Genomic DNA, 22338 nt, shown 5'->3' with positions numbered 1-22338 from the left:
AGCAGGATCTCCCAGAACTCAGTGCGCTTTGTAGCTTTCATATTGACTAAATCTATTTAGCTCTTAATCCCTTGTTGAAAATGAGCCAAGAGTGCCTGTACAAATGGATAATCCTATAATCTTTGTGTAGTGGAAAAAAATATGAATACACAGTAATTATCTGGTGCACAGTTGCATAATTATGTAAAGTTAGACTATATTACATTGCTAATTTAGTATGACATAAGCATGTTCTGTGATTATGAAACAGGAGATATTTTAGGAAGTTTTAGGCACATTTGGACACCCTTAACTACTGATCACTATTGTTTAAAAGTTTCAAATTTGTACTTTAAATAAAGTATTTAATAAACATGTTATTTTTATGCTTTTTCAGAAACGGAAATATCCTCCTGAGACCTAAAAAGGTTTTGTGATTTAAGGATTTTTTCATGTTCTATGGGGAAATACAGTTTTAACCCAAAAATGACCAGTGTGCCTGATGAAGAAGAGACAGAGATTCAGTTAAATATTTACTGGAGATAGTTTGCAGTTTCATCAGCAGAAGCCAGCTTCAGCACTCTGACAAAGTCTGTAAGCTGCTCTGCTGACAATCTCAAAACAACAACAATTATACTCTCATACAACATCATTAACTGCATCATACATATAGGCGTTTTAACCTGTTAAAACATAGATAGTCTTCGAAAATTGCCATGTGTGTGTGCGTAATATTTCAATATCTCAGGCATACACATGTCAGACTATTCAATCAATAGGCTATTCAGTACTGACCCCACACTTGTAAAAATGATCCACAAATAAATAGAACACACACACACACACCAAGTACAATCTGTTTTACACTTAAGGCTGTTTCTTGTGCTCGCAAATTTATAATTTAAATTTCTAATCAGCCAATCACATGGCAGCAGCTTAATGCATTTATGCATATAGACATGGTCAAGACGATTTGCTGCAGTGCAAACTGAGCATCAGAATGGGGAAGAAAGGTAATTTAAGTGACTTTGAACTCAAATATTGATCTGTTACAACCAAGGTATGCAGAAGGGCATCTCTGAACGCACAACACATTGAACCTTGAGGCGAATGAGCTACAGCAGCAGAAGACTGCACCGTGTGCCACTCTTGTCAGCCAAGACAGGAAACTGAAGATACAATTCGTACAGGCTCATCAAAATTGGTCAATAGACGATCGAAAAAACGTTACCTGGTCTGATGAGTCTCGATTTCTGCTGCGACATTTGGATGGTTGGGTCAGAATTTGGCATCAACAACATGAAACCATGGATCCATCCTACCTTGTATCAACAGTTCAGGCTGGTAGTGGTGGTGTAATAGTGTGGGGTGATATTTTCTTGGCACACTTTGGGCCCATTAGTACCAGTCAAGCATTGTGTTAACGTCACCGCCTACCTGAGTAATGTTGCTGACAATGTCCATTCCAATGTCCACCACTTCCAGCAGGATAATGCACCATGCCATAAAGCATGAATCATCTGCTTTCTTAAAGATGACAATGAGTTCACTGTACTAAAATGGCCTCAACAGTCACCTGAGCTCAATCCAGTAGAGCACCATTGGAATGTGGTGGAACAGATTTGCATCATGGATGTGCAGCCAACAAATCTGCAGCAACTGCGTGATGCTATCATGTCAATATGGACTAAAATCTTTTAGGAATATTTCGAATACCTTGTGAAATCCAACCTGGTGTTATTAACATGTACCTAATAAAGTGGCCGGTTACTTTATATCTTGCATACAAAGGGATATATTTAAAAGGATTTAACACATAAAATGGCAAATAATTCAGGAAACTGTTGTTTCCAATCTTTCAAGAGTCCGGGTCCACTCAAAAGTTTTTCATGACCTCTGACATGGCTTGGTAGATCCTGAGGAAACAAATCATTTGACATATAGAAAAAGCACTAACACATAATATTCCAGTTTTACTCTTTAGAGGGATGACACTAAGATCATACATCAAACAGACCCTTAAACATTCAACTGTATTAATAATCTTAAAGAGATTAGAAATTAGGGTATCACGGTGGTGCAGTGGGTAGCACGATTGCCTCACAGCAACAAGGTCGCTGGTTTGAGCCTCGGCTGGGTCAGTTGGCATTTCTGTGTGGAGTTTGTACTGTATGTTTTCCTCCGGGTGCTCCGGTTTCCCTCACAAGTCCAAAGACATGCGCTATATACACTTTTGCTAAGTCTGGTAGAACAGTACCTTCCACAGATTGTTCTATTTTCTAGCTTTTATTTAACTCACTGCCTAATTATGTACAATACCTTCTTGAACAGTGAATGTGATATAAGTAGAAGAAGCATGTATGAAGTCAGAACAAAGTTGTTTAAGTGAAAGCACATCCTGGGCCACAGCATCTGGAGCTGTATAAGGGGAAATCCCACACCACTGGGCTGTTGTTTGCGCCGTGGCCATTTACTAACGCCACTCTGGACCACAGTCATTAATCTCTGTGCTAAGGCCTCCTGCTGAGCCCAATAAACATAACGCAAAGCAAACACATAGTAAAGTGAGGGTCGATGTAAAGCATGAGAATGTGCTTGGTTTAGTAGACCATGGCTTGTTAGCAGCTTTGAAGACACAAGAAGTATTAAGAAATTACTTTGTCCCATTTTACCATAACAGGGTGTCTGCGGGATCTTAAAATGTCTTTAATTTCAAAAACAAAATTTTAAGCCTTAAAAAGACTTAAATTCAATTACATTTTTTATGTAAAGCTATACAATCGGGCCAATCACCAACAATCCATCACAATAGAACTTTAAACACAACTATTTATAACTTTATTAATTATGACCCTGAATTTTTTTTAATTAATTAAAAATCGGTATATAACTCTAATATGGTTTATTTATTGTCATTTACAAAAATATTAGTTTTAAAGTTCTCTGTATATTTATACTCTGTATTTGGTGAGGACACTGACCTGGACAGACTGTTGTGCTTACATTTAGTTTATTATAGCTTTTAAAGTTATGTTGAAAAATGTGCATACATATAACTAGGGTTTGCTTGTTTTGACAATTTATTTAAAACATGTGCCCTTGACATAACTAAATCTTATTTAATAAAAGTCCTGCATAAGTCTGACATTTAATTCATAATGGTCTTAAAAAGGTCTTAAGTCCTAATCTTGAATTTGTTTAACCTGCAGAAACCCTGAATAAGCTTTAACATTAGTAATAGAATTTTTACATCATACATTTCACATTTTTACAACAGTTATTAATACAATAGAGTATCTTTTGTTAACATTAGATAACATTCTTAATCTTTGTTAATCTCAATAAAAATGTAATTATTCTCTATTCATGTTTGCTCATATTCACTCCGTGGCGGATTTAAGCATGGGCAAAATAGGCGATCGCCCAAGGCGGCATCTTGCTGGGGATGGCATGGGGAAATTGTGCAAAAAAAAAAAAAGGGCCCCAGTAAAAGCTTTGAGATAAGATTTACTTTATGCAAGTGTATTCATTTAGAGTGGTTATCCCAGAAAAAGACATTAGGGGCTATTCACATTTGGCATCTTTTGCACACGCAAATTTGTAAATCTTTATGTACAACCGAAACAACGCTGGTGAAAATAAATTGACACGTGTGCAGAAAGCCATTCCTGTGCACCTCAGACAGCTGCTCCTGGTCCCGATTGTTTACATGCACGCCGATATGCGTCGACATGCAAGTCAATAAACTAAAGTTTATTATAATATGATGATGATGATGTTACTGTGACTAAGCATCACTATGAAGCAGAAAGGAGGTATAACGAGTCAGGGAGGTAACTAAGACTTCATAGCATTAATTCTCAGCCATGAATCGGGTCTAAGACCACAGCTAATTCTATAAAACATATTTTTTGTATTTTATAGAACTATCTTAATTATTATTTATGCAAAGGTCTTAGAATATATGAGCCATTGTTCTCAGTTATTTTCAGGATTGATTTCTGTTATTTATTTAGAATAATAATTGTATAATAATAAATAATAAGAATAATATAAATAAGAATAATAATAAATTGTTATATTTAGTAAAAATAAAGAAATATATTTAAATGTATTTATAATAATTATTTTAAATGCAGGGCGAAGCAGTGCCGCAGTAGGTAGTGCTGTTGCCTCACAGCAAGAAGGTCGCTGGTTCGATCCTCGGCTCTATTGGCGTTTCTGTGTGGAGTTTGCATGTTCTCCCTGCGCTTGCGTGGGTTTCCTCCGGGTGCTCCGGTTTCCCCCACAGTCCAAAGACATGTGGTACAGGTGAATTGGGTAGGATAAATTGTCCGTAGTGTATGAGTGTGTGTGAATGAGTGTTTGTGGATGTTTCCCAGAGATGGGTTGCGGCTGAAAGGGCATCCGCTGCGTAAAAAAATGTGCTGGAAAAGTTGGCGGTTCATTCCGCTGTGGCGACCTCAGATAAATAAAGTGATTAAGCCGACAAGAAACTGAATGAATAAATGAATTTTAAATGCATATATTCAAAATATGTATTTAAATATTTAAAACCTATATAAAAAGTTAACCACATGTATTTATTCCTTGATGGATATAGGGAGGGGGTATGTTTAGGGTGGTTTCATCCGGGGTGCTATTTAAACTAGAACCACCACTGACTGTATACACTAATGTGAACAAATGCTTTTATTTAAGAATGTATTGGTAAATGGTGAGATCTGGAAATGTTAAGGTAAATTTAATGCTTTAGAAGTAGTATTCATAAGTTATTCAGTAGTTAAGTAACTATTGCATTAGTAATTATGGCTAACTAAATGTTCCCTGTTTTTTAACATTTGAACAAAATAACTATGCGAAAACTAGCAAGTTAATGTATATTGTAATTATTGCTATTTTTCAGACTTTGTCTAATGCCTCTAAACCCCTTTCCATCTCATCGCCTTTCTAAAGATTAAATAACAACTATAAATAAGGTGATTGATTGTTAACAAGTCATATTTTCCATCCATGTGACAGTATACACCCTCCCACAAAAAGGTTTCCATTCTGTGTTTATACTACTCATTGGATTTTCTGTTCAGTGGTTTAGTACAGATCGGTAAACACAACTCTTTAAATATAGGTTGAAGCATTAAGCAAGAAAAGCATTAGGACTCACCACACCCCAGCTTGATTTTAGCCTAGAGGCATTTGAATGTGAGATATGAACAAAGCTGTCCGTCATTAGCAAGCTTAAGGAACATATTCCCACTGATCCGAGGAGTTATACAGTGCAAGTTGCCCCCGAAACGTCTCTTAATCTGAGAAGTGCCATTGTCATGACTGAGTGATCTTTAGTTGCAGATAATGACTGTTCTCGGATTTTCTGGTTGGGTTGACTCAAATACCAACTTCTCTTGACCGTCGTTTTGTGTTGAGTGAATGTAGGGTGAGAACTAACGCTGGATGTCACACATGAGCGTCTCCACTTGGTGTGCTTTCTGTGGACAAACAAACACAGGGGTATGAAAAGGTTTTTGAAATAGAGCTTTTCAAAGCTTAGATTCCAAGATGCAGACTATAGCTGACAAAACTAGATCCAGAAAGAAGAGATAAATGCCTTCTTTCCTTGTTCTGACATGCATTCCCATTGATGGAAGGATTGTGTGAATGTGAATGAACAGTGTACACAGCAGAGGCTTTACCCGTTAGCGTCTACTGTATGCGGCACGCCCAAGCTAGGCATTGACTTCCCTGTCACTTCTTTTTTGAATTATGATACATATAAAAAATGGTTTCTGCACTTCTTTCTGCTGTGGTTTTTGGTCCAAGCCTCGATTCTCTAAAGCTTAAGTCACAGATTCTTTTTGAAAACTTTGGGGAAACTTTTATGTGAGATCTTCCAGCTTTAGGCTTGGTATGCATTAGATGATTTTCAAATCTTGACTGATTTCATAACCATGAAAGATCACTGAGATTAGAGGAAATGTAACCAAGTTGTAAAATAAAATCATATATTTGGCTGGTGAAGCTTGCTTAATCTCATTGGCTATTCTGGGTATCTTATTGGAGGTAGAATGATTAATGAAGATGGAGAAACAGAGGAGACAGACAGAGAAAAGAAAAGTTGGAAAAGAGAAGAAAAGTCGAGGTTTGGTTTGCAACACAAACTGCCTTTTAGCTGAGAGGCTGCCTTTCTTTTTGCTGGAGACCCTATGGTGGAATCTGTCCCCCCGTCTATCTTCTGATTATCAGTGACTGCTCCTCTGGCTGATGGTTAGTCACTCTCTGATCCTTCTTTAAAGGATGGAATCAAGCTTTGACTCTTTAGCAGATGGCTGGTGGCTTCCTTCCTTGATTTATGCATTTGGCAGTGGAAATACATAGTCTCCTGCTCCTTATCCAAATAAATAACAGCAACCTTTGCCTCCCAGCTGACATCAACATTACCCCTCCATTACTTGACAGATGGACAAGTTTCTCCACCACTTCGGTGATTGAAGCATCTTTGACAGTGTGTACATCCTTCTCCCAGGTATTGGCAGTACTGTAATAAGGTTTGTTGGCTTTCTAGTTTTTTAGAAAGGAGGTGGTGAAGAACCAATGAAGATTTATCACAATAATGAAAATAAACCGTAAACATCTCTTAATCTGAGAAGTACCATTGTCCTGACTGAGTGATCTTTAGTTGCAGATAATGACTGTTCTCGGATTTTCTGGTGAGAACTAATGCTGGATGTTGGCTTTCTAGTTGTCAGGAAGAAGGAGGTGGAGAACCAGTGAAGATTTAAAACAATAATCAAAATAAACCGTAAACAAAGCATAAGCGACAGTCCCTTCCGGACCACTGTCAAAGACACATAAAGAAACGAAAGCTCAAGGCTTGGTCCTACCCTTGAGCTTCTTCGTGGGACTCAACATTGGTGTCATGGACAGGTGACTCCACCAGCCTCACTCAGTTCTACTCCATCCCCAATGACAGAGAGTTTTAATTGAATTTTAAAATTATTATCCAGAAACACACAGGCTTTTTCTTAATTCCATGAACGCAGAGAACGGACTTGCGTTCCTGTGAAGACCGGTCTTGCCAGGTCACCTCGGAAGAACTCAGGAGACCATGAGAACACATAACACATTCTGTGAGAAATGAGATGCTGCGTTCTTCCTGATGATCACATGACCTTCATGCATTTTTAAGGGACAGTTATTTAAACATTACAGCTTTTCATTTATTGTTTTTTCCCCTCCTTTCAATATATATGTAACACACACAAAATCCTTACAAATACACCTTGCACAATACAAATAAACAGTATTTTATTACGATATTCAGCAGATAAATACCCTTAATGTGGTTATGCCTTTGTTAAGATTTTCTTGGTAATGTATACTTTCACCGTCTCATTTAATGAAACTTCTAAGATAAATAAGTTGTATCTCTGAACTTTAATGATGAATCTATATAAAATACTGTGCCTCTCACTTTTATTCAGCCACAATGACTTCTGGGACTTCTAGAGTGAGTTCGGTGCATCCTTGATATCAAGAACACATCCAGGAAATTTAATGCGTCCTCCATTCTTGAAGTCTTGAGTTTTGGGACTCAACTTTGGCGGTTAATGATGATGTTACACGAGAACATGAGGACATAACATCACTGAAGAACGCATATTGAGTAACAGCCACAAACTAAGCAATTCGTCTAGACCAGAGGTGTCCAAACTTGGTCCTGGAAGGCCGGTGTTCTGCATTTTTTAGTTCCAACCCCAATTAGACACACCTGAACCAGCTAATCAAGCTCTTTCTAGGTATACTAGAAACCTCCAGGGAGGTGTGTTGAAGGATGTTGGAGTTAAAATATGCAGGAGTTTGAACACCCCTGGTCTAGACAAATCACCTAGTTTATGTGTTTCTGGATTCTGGAATAATTTAAATATTCTATTCAAACTGTCTGTATTGGGAGGTGGAGTGGAACTGAGTGAGGCTGATGGAGTCACCTGTCCACGACACCAGTTTTCAGTTCCACAGAGGAGCTCAAAGGTATGACCAAACCTGGAGCTTGCGTTTCTTTATGTGTGTGACTGTGGTCCGTGAGGGATGCTAATTGTAACAGTTTTGGAATGGAACAGTGGCAAAGACAGACATGAGCTTTCAGAAATGTACAAGATAAAATGTGACATTATAAGTGTAACATAAATGAAGGCCTAATGCGCTCGTCAGCTGGCTTTTCTACCACGCTTTCTGTTTTAGAGTAAAAGACACAAAACAAAAAAAGCACAAATAAAATATGGGTCTCGTCTTGGCTGAAAAAAATGGGATAGATGTGACATGTTTGTGGTTGCCATTTTTCAACTAGAAAGGCACACGACATCTGGTTGATGAAGCTTGCTTACTCACATTGTCTCTTGTGGGTATCCCATCTGAGGAAGCTGATCAAGAGTAGTAAATATCAAACATCTTTTATATTTATGATTTGGGACGCTTACTCTATTGGGAACAGTAAAGTAATCATGACAACACCACACAATTGATGATTTTCCTCAACAAAGAGTTGGTTGCTGCAATCCTCAAATCTGGCCCCCTGATCTTTGGGAGGTTTAAACATGGCACAGAATTGGACTCGAAATCTTCAAGTGTGGCCAGCATTAGTTAGACTCTGATTTCTCAAGGTGGTCCAGGTGGTCCTCCATTTGTGAGAGACTCTACTGCTTGAACTCAATCCGAAAGGTCTTTGTTCCCTCTCTTGTTGTCATTCACAAATATATTGTGGTTGTTTTGTCAAATTCCTCTGTACTTCTGTCAAACATTCCTCTCCCCTCCATAGCCTACTCTTTTTCTTGCTTTCTCATTAAAAGTTCAGGGGGAGACAGACGGAGAAAGGGGGAGAAAAGCTTGTTTGGTGCTGGCCTGCGGGCCTCATGCTCTGTTGTGGGAAGCAGCGTGAACATTTAATAGAGGGAGGTCTCACTCAGGGGGAGATGACACCCACGTTTACAAAGGAATGAGGTACTGTAAGGCACATTGATGTCAGCACGTGAAATGGAAAGGATGGTGACCTTTCGGACCAAAAAAAGAGTGACTCAGGTGACAAAAAAAAAGAGGAGACGAGTTTAAATGCAGTGAGAGAGCTCTCTTTATAGCTCTGGCTGGACCGCTTCCCGACCTCCTGCGTCTCTTCATGAAACAGAGCAGACCTTCCTTACATGAAAAGCCGCAGTGACAGCACCTGGTTGTTATTTGGCCTAATGGACTGGGAGCTTTACTCACCAGCAAGCAAATCAACTTGGGGGGGCTTTTTGCTTTGTTGCGCATTCACCCACTATTTTAACATCTCCCCTTGTTTTCATCTGCGTTCTCTCTTTCTCTTTACCAGAGTTATTGTATGCTTTGTGAATTGCAACCATTATATTTTACTGCTATCTTTGAAAGTCATGTTTCAGTTTAGGTATAATTACAGTAAACGAAACCGCCTTTGGGGCACAGCTTGCCACTGCAAGTTTAAGATGGAGTTAATGTGGTATTTATAATGTAGATTCTAAACAAACAACAAATCCTTTAAATACATAAAAGGAAGAGGAAATCTTTTATTGTTTACATTGCCTGACTGGTTACCATGAAATTCCTAACTTGTTAACCCCTGTTGGTTGATGTTGTCACTACAATGACAGCAAGGTTATAAAAGTTTTGGGTTTTAGTTTTTAATTTCGTTTTGACTTTTTAGTTTCAAATTCTGTTAGTTTTAATATGTTTTTAGAGGTAGATTTATTCGTTTTGTTAGTTTTTATATGAAATTGCTTCGTTTTAGTTGAGTTTATATTAGTTTCAGTATTAGTTTTAGTTTTTTTATTTCTTAGTTTTTTTGTAAATTAGAATATTTGTTAGATGCAAGGTTCAAAATGATCAGAATAAATGTTGTATAATACAAACTCATTTTTGAAATATGTATTCGCACTATCATCTACCCATCCTCAAATTCAAATACAACAGCCCACAAGATAGCAGCCATAAGTACATGTGTGCAAGGTTACTTCTGAGGTTAGATACACATATGAAATACCATACCATCTAAAATAAATGTAGTCATTTTAGTCAGTTAATACATCACCATGATCTGAAAAGATTCGTACAATTAATTTTAGCAATCCAACTGAAGCATGATACACTTATTTAAATTCCATTTGGACTTTCTGTTATGAAGTAAACTTACGTTTCGCCAGATCCTCTCATTTAAGCCCTCGGTTTACCTGCTCTGCAGTTGTTCAAATTTAGTTCTGTCTCAGCAGGCTGTCATGTACTGTTTGTGTTTGATTCACTGACTCTTATAACTGAATAATATAATAGCATATATTGGTTTATTTCAAGTCAGAGAGGGGTACTAGGCATGTTAAAAATTGTGGATAAGAGTGCTTACTGAGGAATTGTTTAAATCGTTTCAAATGATTTAGTTCGATTTGTTGTACTGGTTCAACCGGTTCACTTCGCAGATCCTGTTAAAAAGAACGATTTGTTCGTGATCGCAATCACTTATACAGAAATAAACATATTACTGGAAAAAAGGTGCTAAATTAATGCTTGTAACTTTCTGCTTTTGTCGTATTTAAAGCTGTCACTGTGTTGCTGTCATGTCCAGGCACAGTTTTTTGTTGTGGGAGCAACAGCAAGGGCTGAATGGAGGAGGACTGGCTTGATCTGGCCAATGGCATCAGGACAGATGGTGTGTTCACACCAGATGCAGCAGAAGGGTCAAGCGCGAGTGATTTACATGCTAAGTCAATGCAAAGGCACGAATTGACATCCTGTGGCACGATATACATGAATGGTGCGGCACAAATTTCGTGATTGATGCGCGAACCGCTCGAGTTGGAAAATCTAAACTTTAGCGGATATTTGCACAGTGTTAACCAATCAGGAGCTTGCTCTTGTGGGGCCATGATTATGACACAGCACCTGTTGTTGGTGTCCCGGGGGAAAACCACCTGCACTCACCGACAACAGTTCTTCAAACTGTTTTTCAGCCTTCATAAAGCAAGTTATTTTCTCAATAAAATCCATGGTAGCCATTTAGCAACGAAGCTAGAGTCACCGGGCAGACAAAAGCACTGCCCATCACACGAATCTGCAAGTTTTAGTTAGCCTTGTTAGCATTGACAAGATACAGTTTCAGTTAGTTCTAGTTTTTTTAAACAGTTTTTTAAATTTTTGTTTCAGTTAACGAAAAAGTTTTTAAAAATTTTTTATTTGTTTTCATTGACTTTAATAACCTTAATTAACAGCCATCAATAGTTCATTGCTATTGACTCTAATCATGTTAATCATGATAATTGTCTGATGCTATTACTGCATACTTGCCTAATATATAGTAGGTGAAAAACTGAAGTAGGTCTTAATTCTTTTTTTTTAGGATTCTATACAAAGTTATCTATAGGAAGATTTTTTTGTTGTTTTTTATTTGTCGTTATGATTTTAAATGAAGCTTTCATGTTTTAGCTTTGACATCTTTTGTATCCAATAATAGCAATTTAATCATTGCTATTATTGATCTCTGCTTATTGGGTGGAGATCTCTGCCAGACTTCACCTAATGTACACATGCGGTGCGTTTCTTCTAAGTGAGATAGGTCAGGCCACATGAGGAATGATAAACAGAATCCACCAATGACTCGTACACACAGACTCCCTCCTTTCCCCAGCTGCTGATAGACAGCAGCCCAGAGCGTGTGCACGCACATATAAATGCCTCCACCGCCAGCCCTCTCACACGAGACCTGCTGTTTTGATGCGTGTCTTTGAGTTGAGAGAATCCCTAACTTCTTGTTTTCCCTCCATCCTGTCCTTTCCCTCTCCTCTTGTGTTTTGGGCTCTGTGGAGAATGCTGACATGAGATTTCCTGCCAGTGTGTTTTCCTGTTCAGAGCGCTATTACTTCATTTAAAATGTGTGTGTGTGTGTGTGTGTGTGTGTTTGGCAGTCTGCTCATCCATCATCAGATTCCTCGAGGAGTTTTTTGTGGACATACAGCTCATATGTCTAAAATTCTGACCAGTCCAGTTGATTATTCCTTAACCTCGTTCTCCCCTCCCATATCCTGGGAGAGACTGTGCCTCTTTCCATTGTAAAGTGGTTTAGATTACACTGCCTCATTGTTGATTTCGGCCTCTTTCATCCTCCGTAACTAAAATGACAAACACATTTCTCTTTCAACTTGCAGAACACAGTTCATTTGTCATATCTTACTCGCATCTCCCTCTCTCCAGGCCTGTCGTGAAGATACAGCGACTCAAAGAGGAAACAGCATCACTAAAGAGGTATCTGTGCATCTAATATCCACCATGTGTTTTAATGTTTCCACTGGAGGTCTTTGTAAAAAATGATTTTTTTTTTCACTCATCAAAACACAAACTTGCGAAAGTGAAAACAGGAGAGGAACAAAAACAAAGGTCTGACTGTAAACCCCTGAAAACTTCCAGCTCAGCATTCGCTCCTTTAAATCAAAGCGCCGCCGGAGAGACCAAACAGTGAGTCAGACACTGGAGGTAGCACAATTTCCATGCAAATTCTCCATGCTTAATAAATCCAAGTTGTCGAAAACCACCCTTCGCGAGTGGCGATGGCCTTGCACGGCTTCTCCAGAAAGCGTCTTTCCATTCGCCTTCTCGTGTCTCTCTCGCCCTCTCTGTTTAACAGTTGAAACTTGAAGAAAAGGATCAATGAAACATTATGTTTCGTCATTTTTTCCATTCTTTAATTTTCACCACAAAGCTGACATGTTTTAAGAGGTGCAACCTAATATTGCCTGAACTCCAGGACCCACCACAAAGATCTCTGGGTAACGGCAAGGGGAGGAAGTGCACAGACAGGAAGACGGGCGTGTATGGAAAAGCACACTACGCTTGGCTACAGCACACCCTTAAGTAACAACATATGGCAGCGGAGCAACTCTTCTCGTCGACGGTCGCAGGACACTTGTCCATGTCGGAGGACTGATAAGACGAGCCATACCTAATTCCTTTCCATGTTCTCATCTTAGAGTAGGCATCACAATGGGCATGATTCATGGGGTAATTCCGACAGCTACTGACTTGGCTCCCGCTCGCATTTGGGAAGAATGTGACCTCACAATACAGTTCTTTCAAAGGCCTATCCCTGTCTGTTCTTCTCCCAGACCCGGTTTGAAGCACGTCTCTGTTCCCAGAGAAAGAAGTGGGGAGAAATAGTGGAGAGAGTGAAACTGTGTGTGCATCTTTCTCTAATAGCCAGTATGGAGGAAGACAGGTCATTGTCATTCCAGAGGAAAAGCAAGCATGGACAGCGTTATTCTTCTCTCTTACTGTCCGAACATGATATTTGGATGTCATGCTGTTTTTGCTTTGTATTACACTAGAAATAGTCATTACAGTTTTTTAAAATTTAAAAAATGTTTCCTTTAAATTGAAGTCTGAGTTTGAATTTATTTAGCCACAATATCATTTTTACATAAATATATCGTTATGCTGATAGACGATGGAATAGTTTGTTTACTCATAACTTGATTTGGATAAGTTATCTAAAACATTAAAGCAGACAGTAGCCATGGTTCACTGTCTTGATGAATAATACATTCCAGTCTGTTTCAGTTCAGATTCAGAGAATATTCAAATATTTCCTTGAATTTTCAAAAAAATTTGACATTTAACTTTTAGACAAAATTGTGGAACTAATTAACCTTCTTAAATCAGAAAGAAAATGTTTGTACTTATTTTAATTGGAATACAGGGCTAATAGACTTAAGAGAAATTACAGCTCATGAAGATCATGAAAGTTATGAAAAGCAGCACATTGTGCTTAATTCAACCCAGGCTCATTCTGATTAAATCCCCCTGTATACATAGATCACCAAATACGTTCCAGGAGCTATGTTTTTGTTTTTGCAAATTCACCAAAGGCCACTGTGTACACTTTTTCAGATCTCAAATTTTTCTCGCGAGTGCCATTCTCACCTGTTCTCACGTAAATCCACCAGAGGCTACTGTCGACTGACTTACTGACTGATGACCGACCAATACTCTCACTCTTCTCCTTCCCTGAACCCAACGGACAGTGTTTTTAAAAGCATATGAAAAAGCCTGTGTGGCATTTTTTCCTCCCACATTCTCAGATTTTAGCACATTGTGACCCTGTTATTTACTTGCTTATTTGATTTTTTTTACTTTTGTTTTTGTCTTACCTGCTTTCTGGAATCGTTCTTAACCAGACTCGAACCCCAGCGTCGTGGTCAACTCTGTATCTGAAATTCTCCAACATACGTGGTGAGCCACTGGACAAACTGTTAATGGCGGAAAAGCCCTCCATGCGAACATAAGCGGTCAGCTGTAAGCGCTAAAACAAATAGCGTCATATCACTGCGTAGAGCACATTTTAAAGACGAAATGCAGCCATGCATTCTTCTGGCTACATAATTCAAAATCTTCAGAAATGTTTTTAGAGGTACGTTTTTTAGAATGAGCCTATGTTGGCTTAATTAGAGCAAGACAGATTGCCTCATACATATCTGTCTTTGCTTTCGAACATGCATATTGTAACTAAAACATTTCAGCATTCAAAGTAAATACACGAAAAAACAAAGGAAATAATCTTTGATCCCAAGTGTGTTGTCAAGCATTTACCAGTAATTTTACATAATCAAGAAATCACTCAGGTACAGTCATACAAGTATTTGGGAATTTACATAGACAGGTCTCTAACATGGGACACTCACGTAAACTGGATCTGTGAAAAGCTTCACCAAAGACTATTTTCTACGAAGGTTATGGTTCTATGGTGCTGATAAGAAAATTGTGTACTTATTTTATCAGGCTGTATTTGAGAGTATCATCAGGTATGGTCTATCTACATGGTATGGCAATCTTTCTGTTAATCTGAGCTCAAATTTTTTTAAGATTATCAGAACTGCTACGAGACTAATAGGATCCGAAACTCTCACTAGTATGCAAACACTTTACTAACAATGCTATCTGAATGAAGCGAATAAAATTCTGAACAATTCATCTCATGTACTTTTCACATTTTACGATCTTTTACCTTCTGGTAGAAGATACAGAACCTATTGCTGGAAGCGGAACAGACTTAAGAACTCTTTTATCCCAGTGTTAATCAGACTATTGAACACTGATCGATAGTGTGCTCATGCTTTTTTCTTTATGTAATTCTTTTTAAGCATGTTTGCTTGTTTTTCATTTTTATTGTGTCAGAACTTGCTAAAGTGCTCTGTGAGCCCACAGAAGATTTCCCCTTGAGGGACAATAAAGTATACATACATACAGACATACAAACAAACAAACAAACTTACAGTATGCTTATACATTTTTAATCTTATTTTCATATTACATCCTATAAAAAGGGGCATAATGAGTCTGTTTTGAGATTACAATCCCTTATCTGTTTTTCTACAGCCTTTACTGAGAGAGAGAGAGAGAGAGAGAGAGAGAGAGAGAGAGAGGGTCTAAAGAGATGTGTTGCTTTGGAGCCACCAACCTACTCACCACAAGCCTTCAATGGTAAATGCATGCTTTTCAAACACATCACAGATACCCGCATAATACACAATAGACTCTCTGGCCTGTCACTCACTAACTGTGTCACACAAAACAGCTGGGCAGACTTTCGTCTGGTGTTCACCCACACATCTCCCATGACAAACCAAGACCACCACGTGTTTTGCCATCCATCCCTACGTCATCTCTTCACGTTAGATCTCAAAGAAGCCATCCATCTCTTTCTTATTAGGCATCTCACCATACAAACAGCTCATTTCCTATGATTCCCCGTTGAAATTATGCAGATCTATTCCAAAATAATACTGCTGCAACTCTCCAAGTGAGCACCTTCAATCAGCTCTATAGTCCAAACAACTGAAGCCAAATGGAAATGTATATTGGAGATCCAATAAAGTCATTAGTTTTTCGCCTACACTTTGCTACAACAAAAGAGTGAGGCATTCAGGGCGGACAATGCATTGGCAGCAAAAGAAAGGTTGAGGGAATTGTTACAAATGGGTTCCTGGGCAATCTCTCAATTCTTCCATGAGTGCACACCCCTGGCTTTAAAACGGTCCTTTCAAGACATCACAGTCTTGTTTGCTTTTTTAGCCCCTTTGCTTAATTTTAAGTAAGTTGATTTCCTGCAATTGTCTAATTGTTAAGGAAAATCCTAGCTCTTAATCATTAAAGGCAACATAGTCAAAACAATCGTAATTAAAAAAAGAAACTCCAGAAAGGCTGATTATTTTTGGCACCCAAACAGTATAAATTCATTTAAATGCATTAATGGTGATGAATGATCAAACTTGAAGTGTCTGTTTTTGATACAGTTGTAAGATGGTGAATGAGCTGCATTCAATTAGTCAAGAGTTCACTGTGACATTTTGATTCGCAGCGTCTGGGCTCCTAGGCGACTGTAGAGGGTGGAAGTATTTGGCATTGTTAGAAGTCTCAAAAAAAGAATGCCGGCTTTTCAGAAGTGATGATTTTAAGATCCGCCAATTCATTCTTATCTGGGCCAAGAATGAATGTTTGATGTCTTGATATCTTGTTTTACTGAAGGTACACAGAGTTACTTGAAGTTATAGCCTATCTGATTACTGAAGTTAATGACAACCATGAAATTATGTTCTAATATATTTGGAAGCCAGTTTACGCCACAAGAAGCTATCCTTACATTTATGAATTGTCTAACACAGACTCATTCTAAAAACGTAACCCTATATACGTTTCTGGAGATTGTAAAAGTATGTAGCCAGAGCTATGTATAGCTGCATTTTATTTTTAAAACAAACGCTACGGGGGCGGTATGATGCCGTTCCTTTTCTTGCTTACAAGTTGACCACTTACCTGCATGTGGAAAGCTTTTCTGCTGTTACCAGTTTGTCCTGTGGCTCACCACGTACCTTGGAAGATTTGAGACGCAGAGGGGAGTTTACAGAGACAACGAGGTTCAGTACAGTGAAGAACCGTTCCAGAGAGCAGGTAAGACAAAAACATAAGCAAATAAATAAACAAAAAAGTAAAAAACAGGGTGAGAATGTGGTAAAATCTGAAAACCTGGTAAAAATCAGACAAGGGCTTTTCTTTTTCTGGATTGCTTTTTAAAACACTGCGGGCGGGTTTAAGGAAGGGGGTGGGCGGGTTAATTGGTGCTTTGTAAAACACTATTGGTTGGGTTTAGGGAAGGAAAGGGATTGGTCGGGTGGTCAGTCAATCAGTAAGTCAGCCAACAGCAGCCTCTGGTATATTTACGTGAGAATAGCACACGCAAATGGCACTTGCGAGAGTAATTTGTGATCTGAACAACTGCATAGCGGCCTCTGGCAGATTTGCAAAAACAAAAACTGCAAAAAAAAAAAAAAATAAATAAAAAAATAGATCCTGGGACATATTTTGCTCTCTTCAGAAATGTTGCAAAACAATTATCAAGATATAATGTTTTGAATTATTCAATAATGATAATTATTTATTTAGGAATATTAGGATTTTTTATTTAGCCACTTTATTTTAATTTACCAACAATCAAAGCAAACTTCAAGGTGCATATAAAAATGATGTAGCAAACCTCAAACTTTGTCAACAGCACAAATTATAATAATCAAATCTGAGCTTTCAAGTAAAGGAACCAGCCATCATTCAAATACATATTGCAACATTACAAATTGTGAAGTTGAATAACTGTATTACTGCTAAATAAAAATCTTTCAGATGGGGTGCTAGTGGTTGTTATACACAAGAAAAGAAAGCAAAAAAACACACTGGCGACATCGTATTTGTCTGAGGTAATTAATCTGCTGTTATTACTAACCTTTAAATTTGTATATTTCATACAGATTTAGATTACATGAAACGCAGTGCGCTCGCGACATAAAAAATAGTTTAGATGTTTTCAACTAAGCGGCTGGAAAATGCACGCGGTTCAAGTGCACGCCGTGCACAACGTGTGTGTGATGCTCCCATATGCGCGCCATGCAAGTCGCACGCTTGCCTAATTACAAACTAACAACCAAAGCTTATTGGCATTGCTTCCAAGGCAAGACACGTTGTAATAAAACTGTAGCGCATCATACTGAAACTACATACCAAATCTTTTTTTATTGACATTAACAACGGTGTTCGGTTGATAAATATCGATATCAATTTTATTGCCCAGCGCTAATACATAAATAGAATGAGCTTGTGTTGGATTTTTATGGTTATAACATATTAACACATTTTTTTAAAGAGAAAAAAAGTAAAATTGCAAGATATAAATGTAAAAATTCTGAAAACATCTGTTTTAATCCTACAATTCTGACTTTATATATCAGAATTGCACCTTAGCAAAAAAAAAAGATAAATAATTTAATTCAGTTTATTTAAATTGAAATGTCAGAATTGTACAAAAAATGTCAATATTCATAGCTTATAATTTAATGAGATAATTCTAGTTTTAGGTTTGAAAAAAGGCATTGCAGGATGCATATTGTAACACAGATATTAAAAAAAAGAAGCAAAAAAAATTATTCTCAGTTCACGCAATAAGTATACTATACTCAAAATATACTTTCTAGCAATTGTTAATAGTAAAATAATAAAAAAAATATTTATATCTAGAATTATATATGTTATATAAAATAAATTCACTTTTGTATTAAGGTACCGAAACCAAATCTCTTACTTTATATCACTACATCAGAAAAAAACAACAACTGTTGAATATTTTATTACCTTGTATAGTACTGCATTTAGCTTAGGTTTAGAAGGAAAGTGATTCACTTAAAAGGCTTCAGTGAATGTTATTCCTTACAGAACAGCTTTATTAGCATTGTAGCATTACTATAAAATACTATAAATAACTTTAAAGACATTGTGAGGATTTTTACACATGGTCTGGTTCCATGAGAGTTACTTTCTGTCTTTAAATCCTGGCTAAGTGCATGAGACAAACCTGCTGGAATCAGTATAGCTGTTAGTTTGACAAGCAGACTAGACATTCATTATACAAAAATAGAGCTTGGTTTGTTTCCAAGAGTGAGTAAAAAAAAAAACAATTTAATAAATCTCAAGAGGCAGGTCCAACACAAGAGAGATCCAAAACAGCCCAGGAGGTCAGATAGGAAAACCGTCTAGTCGGTTCCATAGAGCTGTGCAGATATAAATCCAATAATAGGAGCAGATGACATCATTTAATACCCTGAATGTTTTTTGGTTTAATTCATGAGAATAAGATTGTCTGTTCTTGTAAAACGTCTACATCAGTGTGTTTTATAGGATCCCTAAAGTAGCCATAATTGCTTGTAATGCAACACACAGTAGAGCTGGCAATTGCAAATGAACAACACTGCTGCAATAGCAATGGTTTTCTTTATATGCACAATAAAAGCATGTGCACCGTATGTAGTCCTGTGTTTTTCCATATAGACTCCACAAAAAGAAATATATTCTTTGCACTTAAAGTCCATAATCAAACGTTTTAACAATGTTGCAGTTACTATTTACAAAGCCAAACAATGTCATTGTTTAATTTTACAATGTGGCTAGCGTGTCCAATGAAACAGCAGCTGTTGTTAAGCATCCAGAAAAAGAAGCACTACACCCTGAATAAATAGTTAAGGCCTGTTACTGTGGCATTAGCTAACTTCCCCATGATTAACCAGTTTGAATTCCTCATAATAGTTTTTCTGTCATCATAGCTTCTCAGACATTTCCTTGAAGATTTCTATCTGCAGTACAAACACTCCCTGGGAAATATCACTCTAATCACCATGTGCCTCGTTTTCCGCTGGGAGTAATGCATTTGGAACATAATGCACAAATGAAAATAACCAAATCATCTCTTGAAGTAAAGTGGGAAATCGTTGTCTGGAGGCCATGCTGTCAAAATCACAATTCAATGGTACTTATTGATAAGTGTTAATTTGTAAATACAATTAAATTAATTAAGTTTACTTAGTTACTTCATTCATTCTTTCCTTCATTTTCCTTTGGCTGAAGGCCGGCTTACACTGTGGTTTTATTATTTTATTTAAATATTTATTTATTTATTATTAATTAATTTTAATTATTTTTAAATATATATTTTTTATGATCCTGAACGATTGGAGGATGTCAGACTGCACAAACATGGCTCCCATGCCACACTGTAAGGTTTCAGACGTCATATTGTCAAACTGAACGACAATGAAGATGCACAAAACACGGAAAAAAACTCCCCTGGATTTTGACGTCATAAACCTGTGACACTTTTCACTATTCTGCATTGTTCGCGGAACAATGAGGAGGGGTAGCAAAGCTTGGAGATTGCCAAAAATCTAATTCACTTTTTTAAAACTAACACCAATAACATATTTTATCCATAACATATTGAAGAAAAAAATAGTAGTTAATATAGTAGTTAATAAACACATTTAAAAAAACAGCCTTTCATTAATTTTTTTGGTCCCACTTTATATTAAGTGGCCTTAACTAATATGTACTTACATAGGAATTAATAGTTTGTTACAATGTACTTATTGTGTAAATACAAGTATTTACTGTGTACTTATGCTTGATTAAATACATGTATGTAATTACATCTGTAATTAACTTTTGTAATTACATTTGTAAATACACTGTTGACCATCCCTTACACCTTAACCCACCCATAAACCTACCCATACCACCAAACCTGTCCATAACCCAACCTCTATCCCAACTCAAAAGCACCACAAGTGTTCTCAAATACATTTTAAACACAGTAAGTACATTGTATTTATTTTTTGATGTAAGTACATAGTAGTTAGGGACACTTAATATAAAGTGGGACCATTTTTTTTTTTTAATTAATTTATTTTCTTTTGCGACATCTTGGGTGATTACGTTATATTAAAGACTCATGATCAAAGATGCAGCACATCTTAAAGCGCCACCTTATACTTTCTGACATGGAGGATATTCTCCAAGTGCTTTTCTCCAAAATTAAATGATGAAGGCTTATGTGTGCCCCATTGAGTGCAAGGTTTATAGATGTATAGCCACCTCAGAGGGTATTGCGGGTCACAAGTCACTGGCATTGTTATTTTTAGGGTTGCAGGCTGAAAAGTTTGGGAACCTCTGCATTATATGATACTTTTACTGTTTTCATTTTATCTGGAAATGTAGACAAAAATTTGTTATAGAGGTTTCTGTGGTTTTGAAGAAAGGGAAAAAAGAAAAGAAAAAAATGGTAAAATTTTTGTATTGTTGTCCAAAAATAACATTTAAACAGCCTTTAGCTGAAAAGCAAAATTAGGATATGTTTAGATGTACTTGAACTTTTTTCTTGGCTTGTAGGTGACAGTGTTGTCTCATTCAAATGACTCCACAAAATAACCCTTTGAAGCAGGCTATAGTGAATCTTTTTTTTTTTTGCAAGGAGCCATGTATGATTTTTTTTTTTGTATAAAGAGCCGTTGGGATATAAATAAACAAAAACCTTAATGTAAGTCTATGAACAACTAAAAAATATAAAGCATCGAGCAAGTCAAAGAATGAAGAAAGAATAATTTATAGAAGTTTTGGTTTTCGCCATCACCACTGTTGAATGTTATTTGTATTTACGTGCTCGAGGTTAGCATAGAAATGCAAGTTGTTTGCCTTTTAATGGTGTCGCGGCTCAAGTTTATCCACAGCGCCATTCACGTACATTGGTCAAAAAATCTTTTTGTTGTAAACTGATTTCTTATTCATTTTGCTGCAAACAAATTACAATACAAAAATTTATTTTAATTGTATTTTTGATATTAAACTGATTTCTAATGATAGTTATAATATTTTAACCAATAGAATATTATTGAGAGGAGACAGCTGGTGAGCCACATATTTTTGGTCAAAGAGCCAAATGTGACTCGAGAGCCAAACGTTCCCTACCACTGATTTAAAGGGTTAGTTCTCCATAAAATATACTAGTTACTCACTCTCAAGTTGTTCCAAATCTTTATGACTTTTCTGGTGAACACAAAGCATTATATTTTTAAGATTGTTGGAAACTGGTAACCACTGTCATTCATATTAAGAAAAACTAATACTTTGAAAGTCAATGGTTACCCGTTTCCAATATTTTCAAAATATCTTCTTTTATGTTCAACAGGAGAAAGAAACTCATACTATAACTTAAATATGCCTGCAAGACAAAATAAACTGACTTTTAAAGTGATTTTTAAATCTCTAAATGCAGTGCATGTTTGGCAGAGAGTGTACTTTACAGCACCACAGCTGCAAAAAAAGAAAAAAGTCTCCCAGATTGAACAGCACACATCTGTTGAGTCAATCAGGGGTGTAGTCGCTGATCAAAAACCATTCTCAGGAACAGGAAGACACTTGATGCTAAAGATTTTCCTGCCAATGAAAGTGCACATC

At 37.1% G+C, this 22338-nt stretch overlaps 1 protein-coding gene across 2 annotated transcripts in view; it reads left to right on the top strand.

Moving 5' to 3' along the window:
- The window catches only part of LOC101882067 (uncharacterized), a 180357-nt gene that overhangs the window by 72846 nt on the left and 85173 nt on the right, over window positions 1–22338 (top strand). Inside the window, exons 2-5 of one of the 2 annotated variants that reach the window (XM_087279565.1) lie at window positions 12217–12267; window positions 12372–12477; window positions 15391–15495; window positions 16816–16962. In XM_087279565.1, coding sequence (XP_087135691.1) covers window positions 15493–15495; window positions 16816–16962 — 150 coding nt within the window. In that variant the 5' untranslated portion in view covers window positions 12217–12267; window positions 12372–12477; window positions 15391–15492. The remainder of the gene's footprint in view (window positions 1–12216; window positions 12268–12371; window positions 12478–15390; window positions 15496–16815; window positions 16963–22338) is intronic. The other variant, XM_087279566.1, reaches the window with a different exon arrangement.

This window comes from Danio rerio, chromosome 13 (assembly GCF_052040795.2).
Source record: "Danio rerio strain M-AB ecotype USA chromosome 13, GRCz13ab, whole genome shotgun sequence".
Classification (NCBI taxonomy): domain Eukaryota; kingdom Metazoa; phylum Chordata; class Actinopteri; order Cypriniformes; family Danionidae; genus Danio; species Danio rerio.
This window is presented reverse-complemented; position numbering and strand designations above follow the sequence as displayed.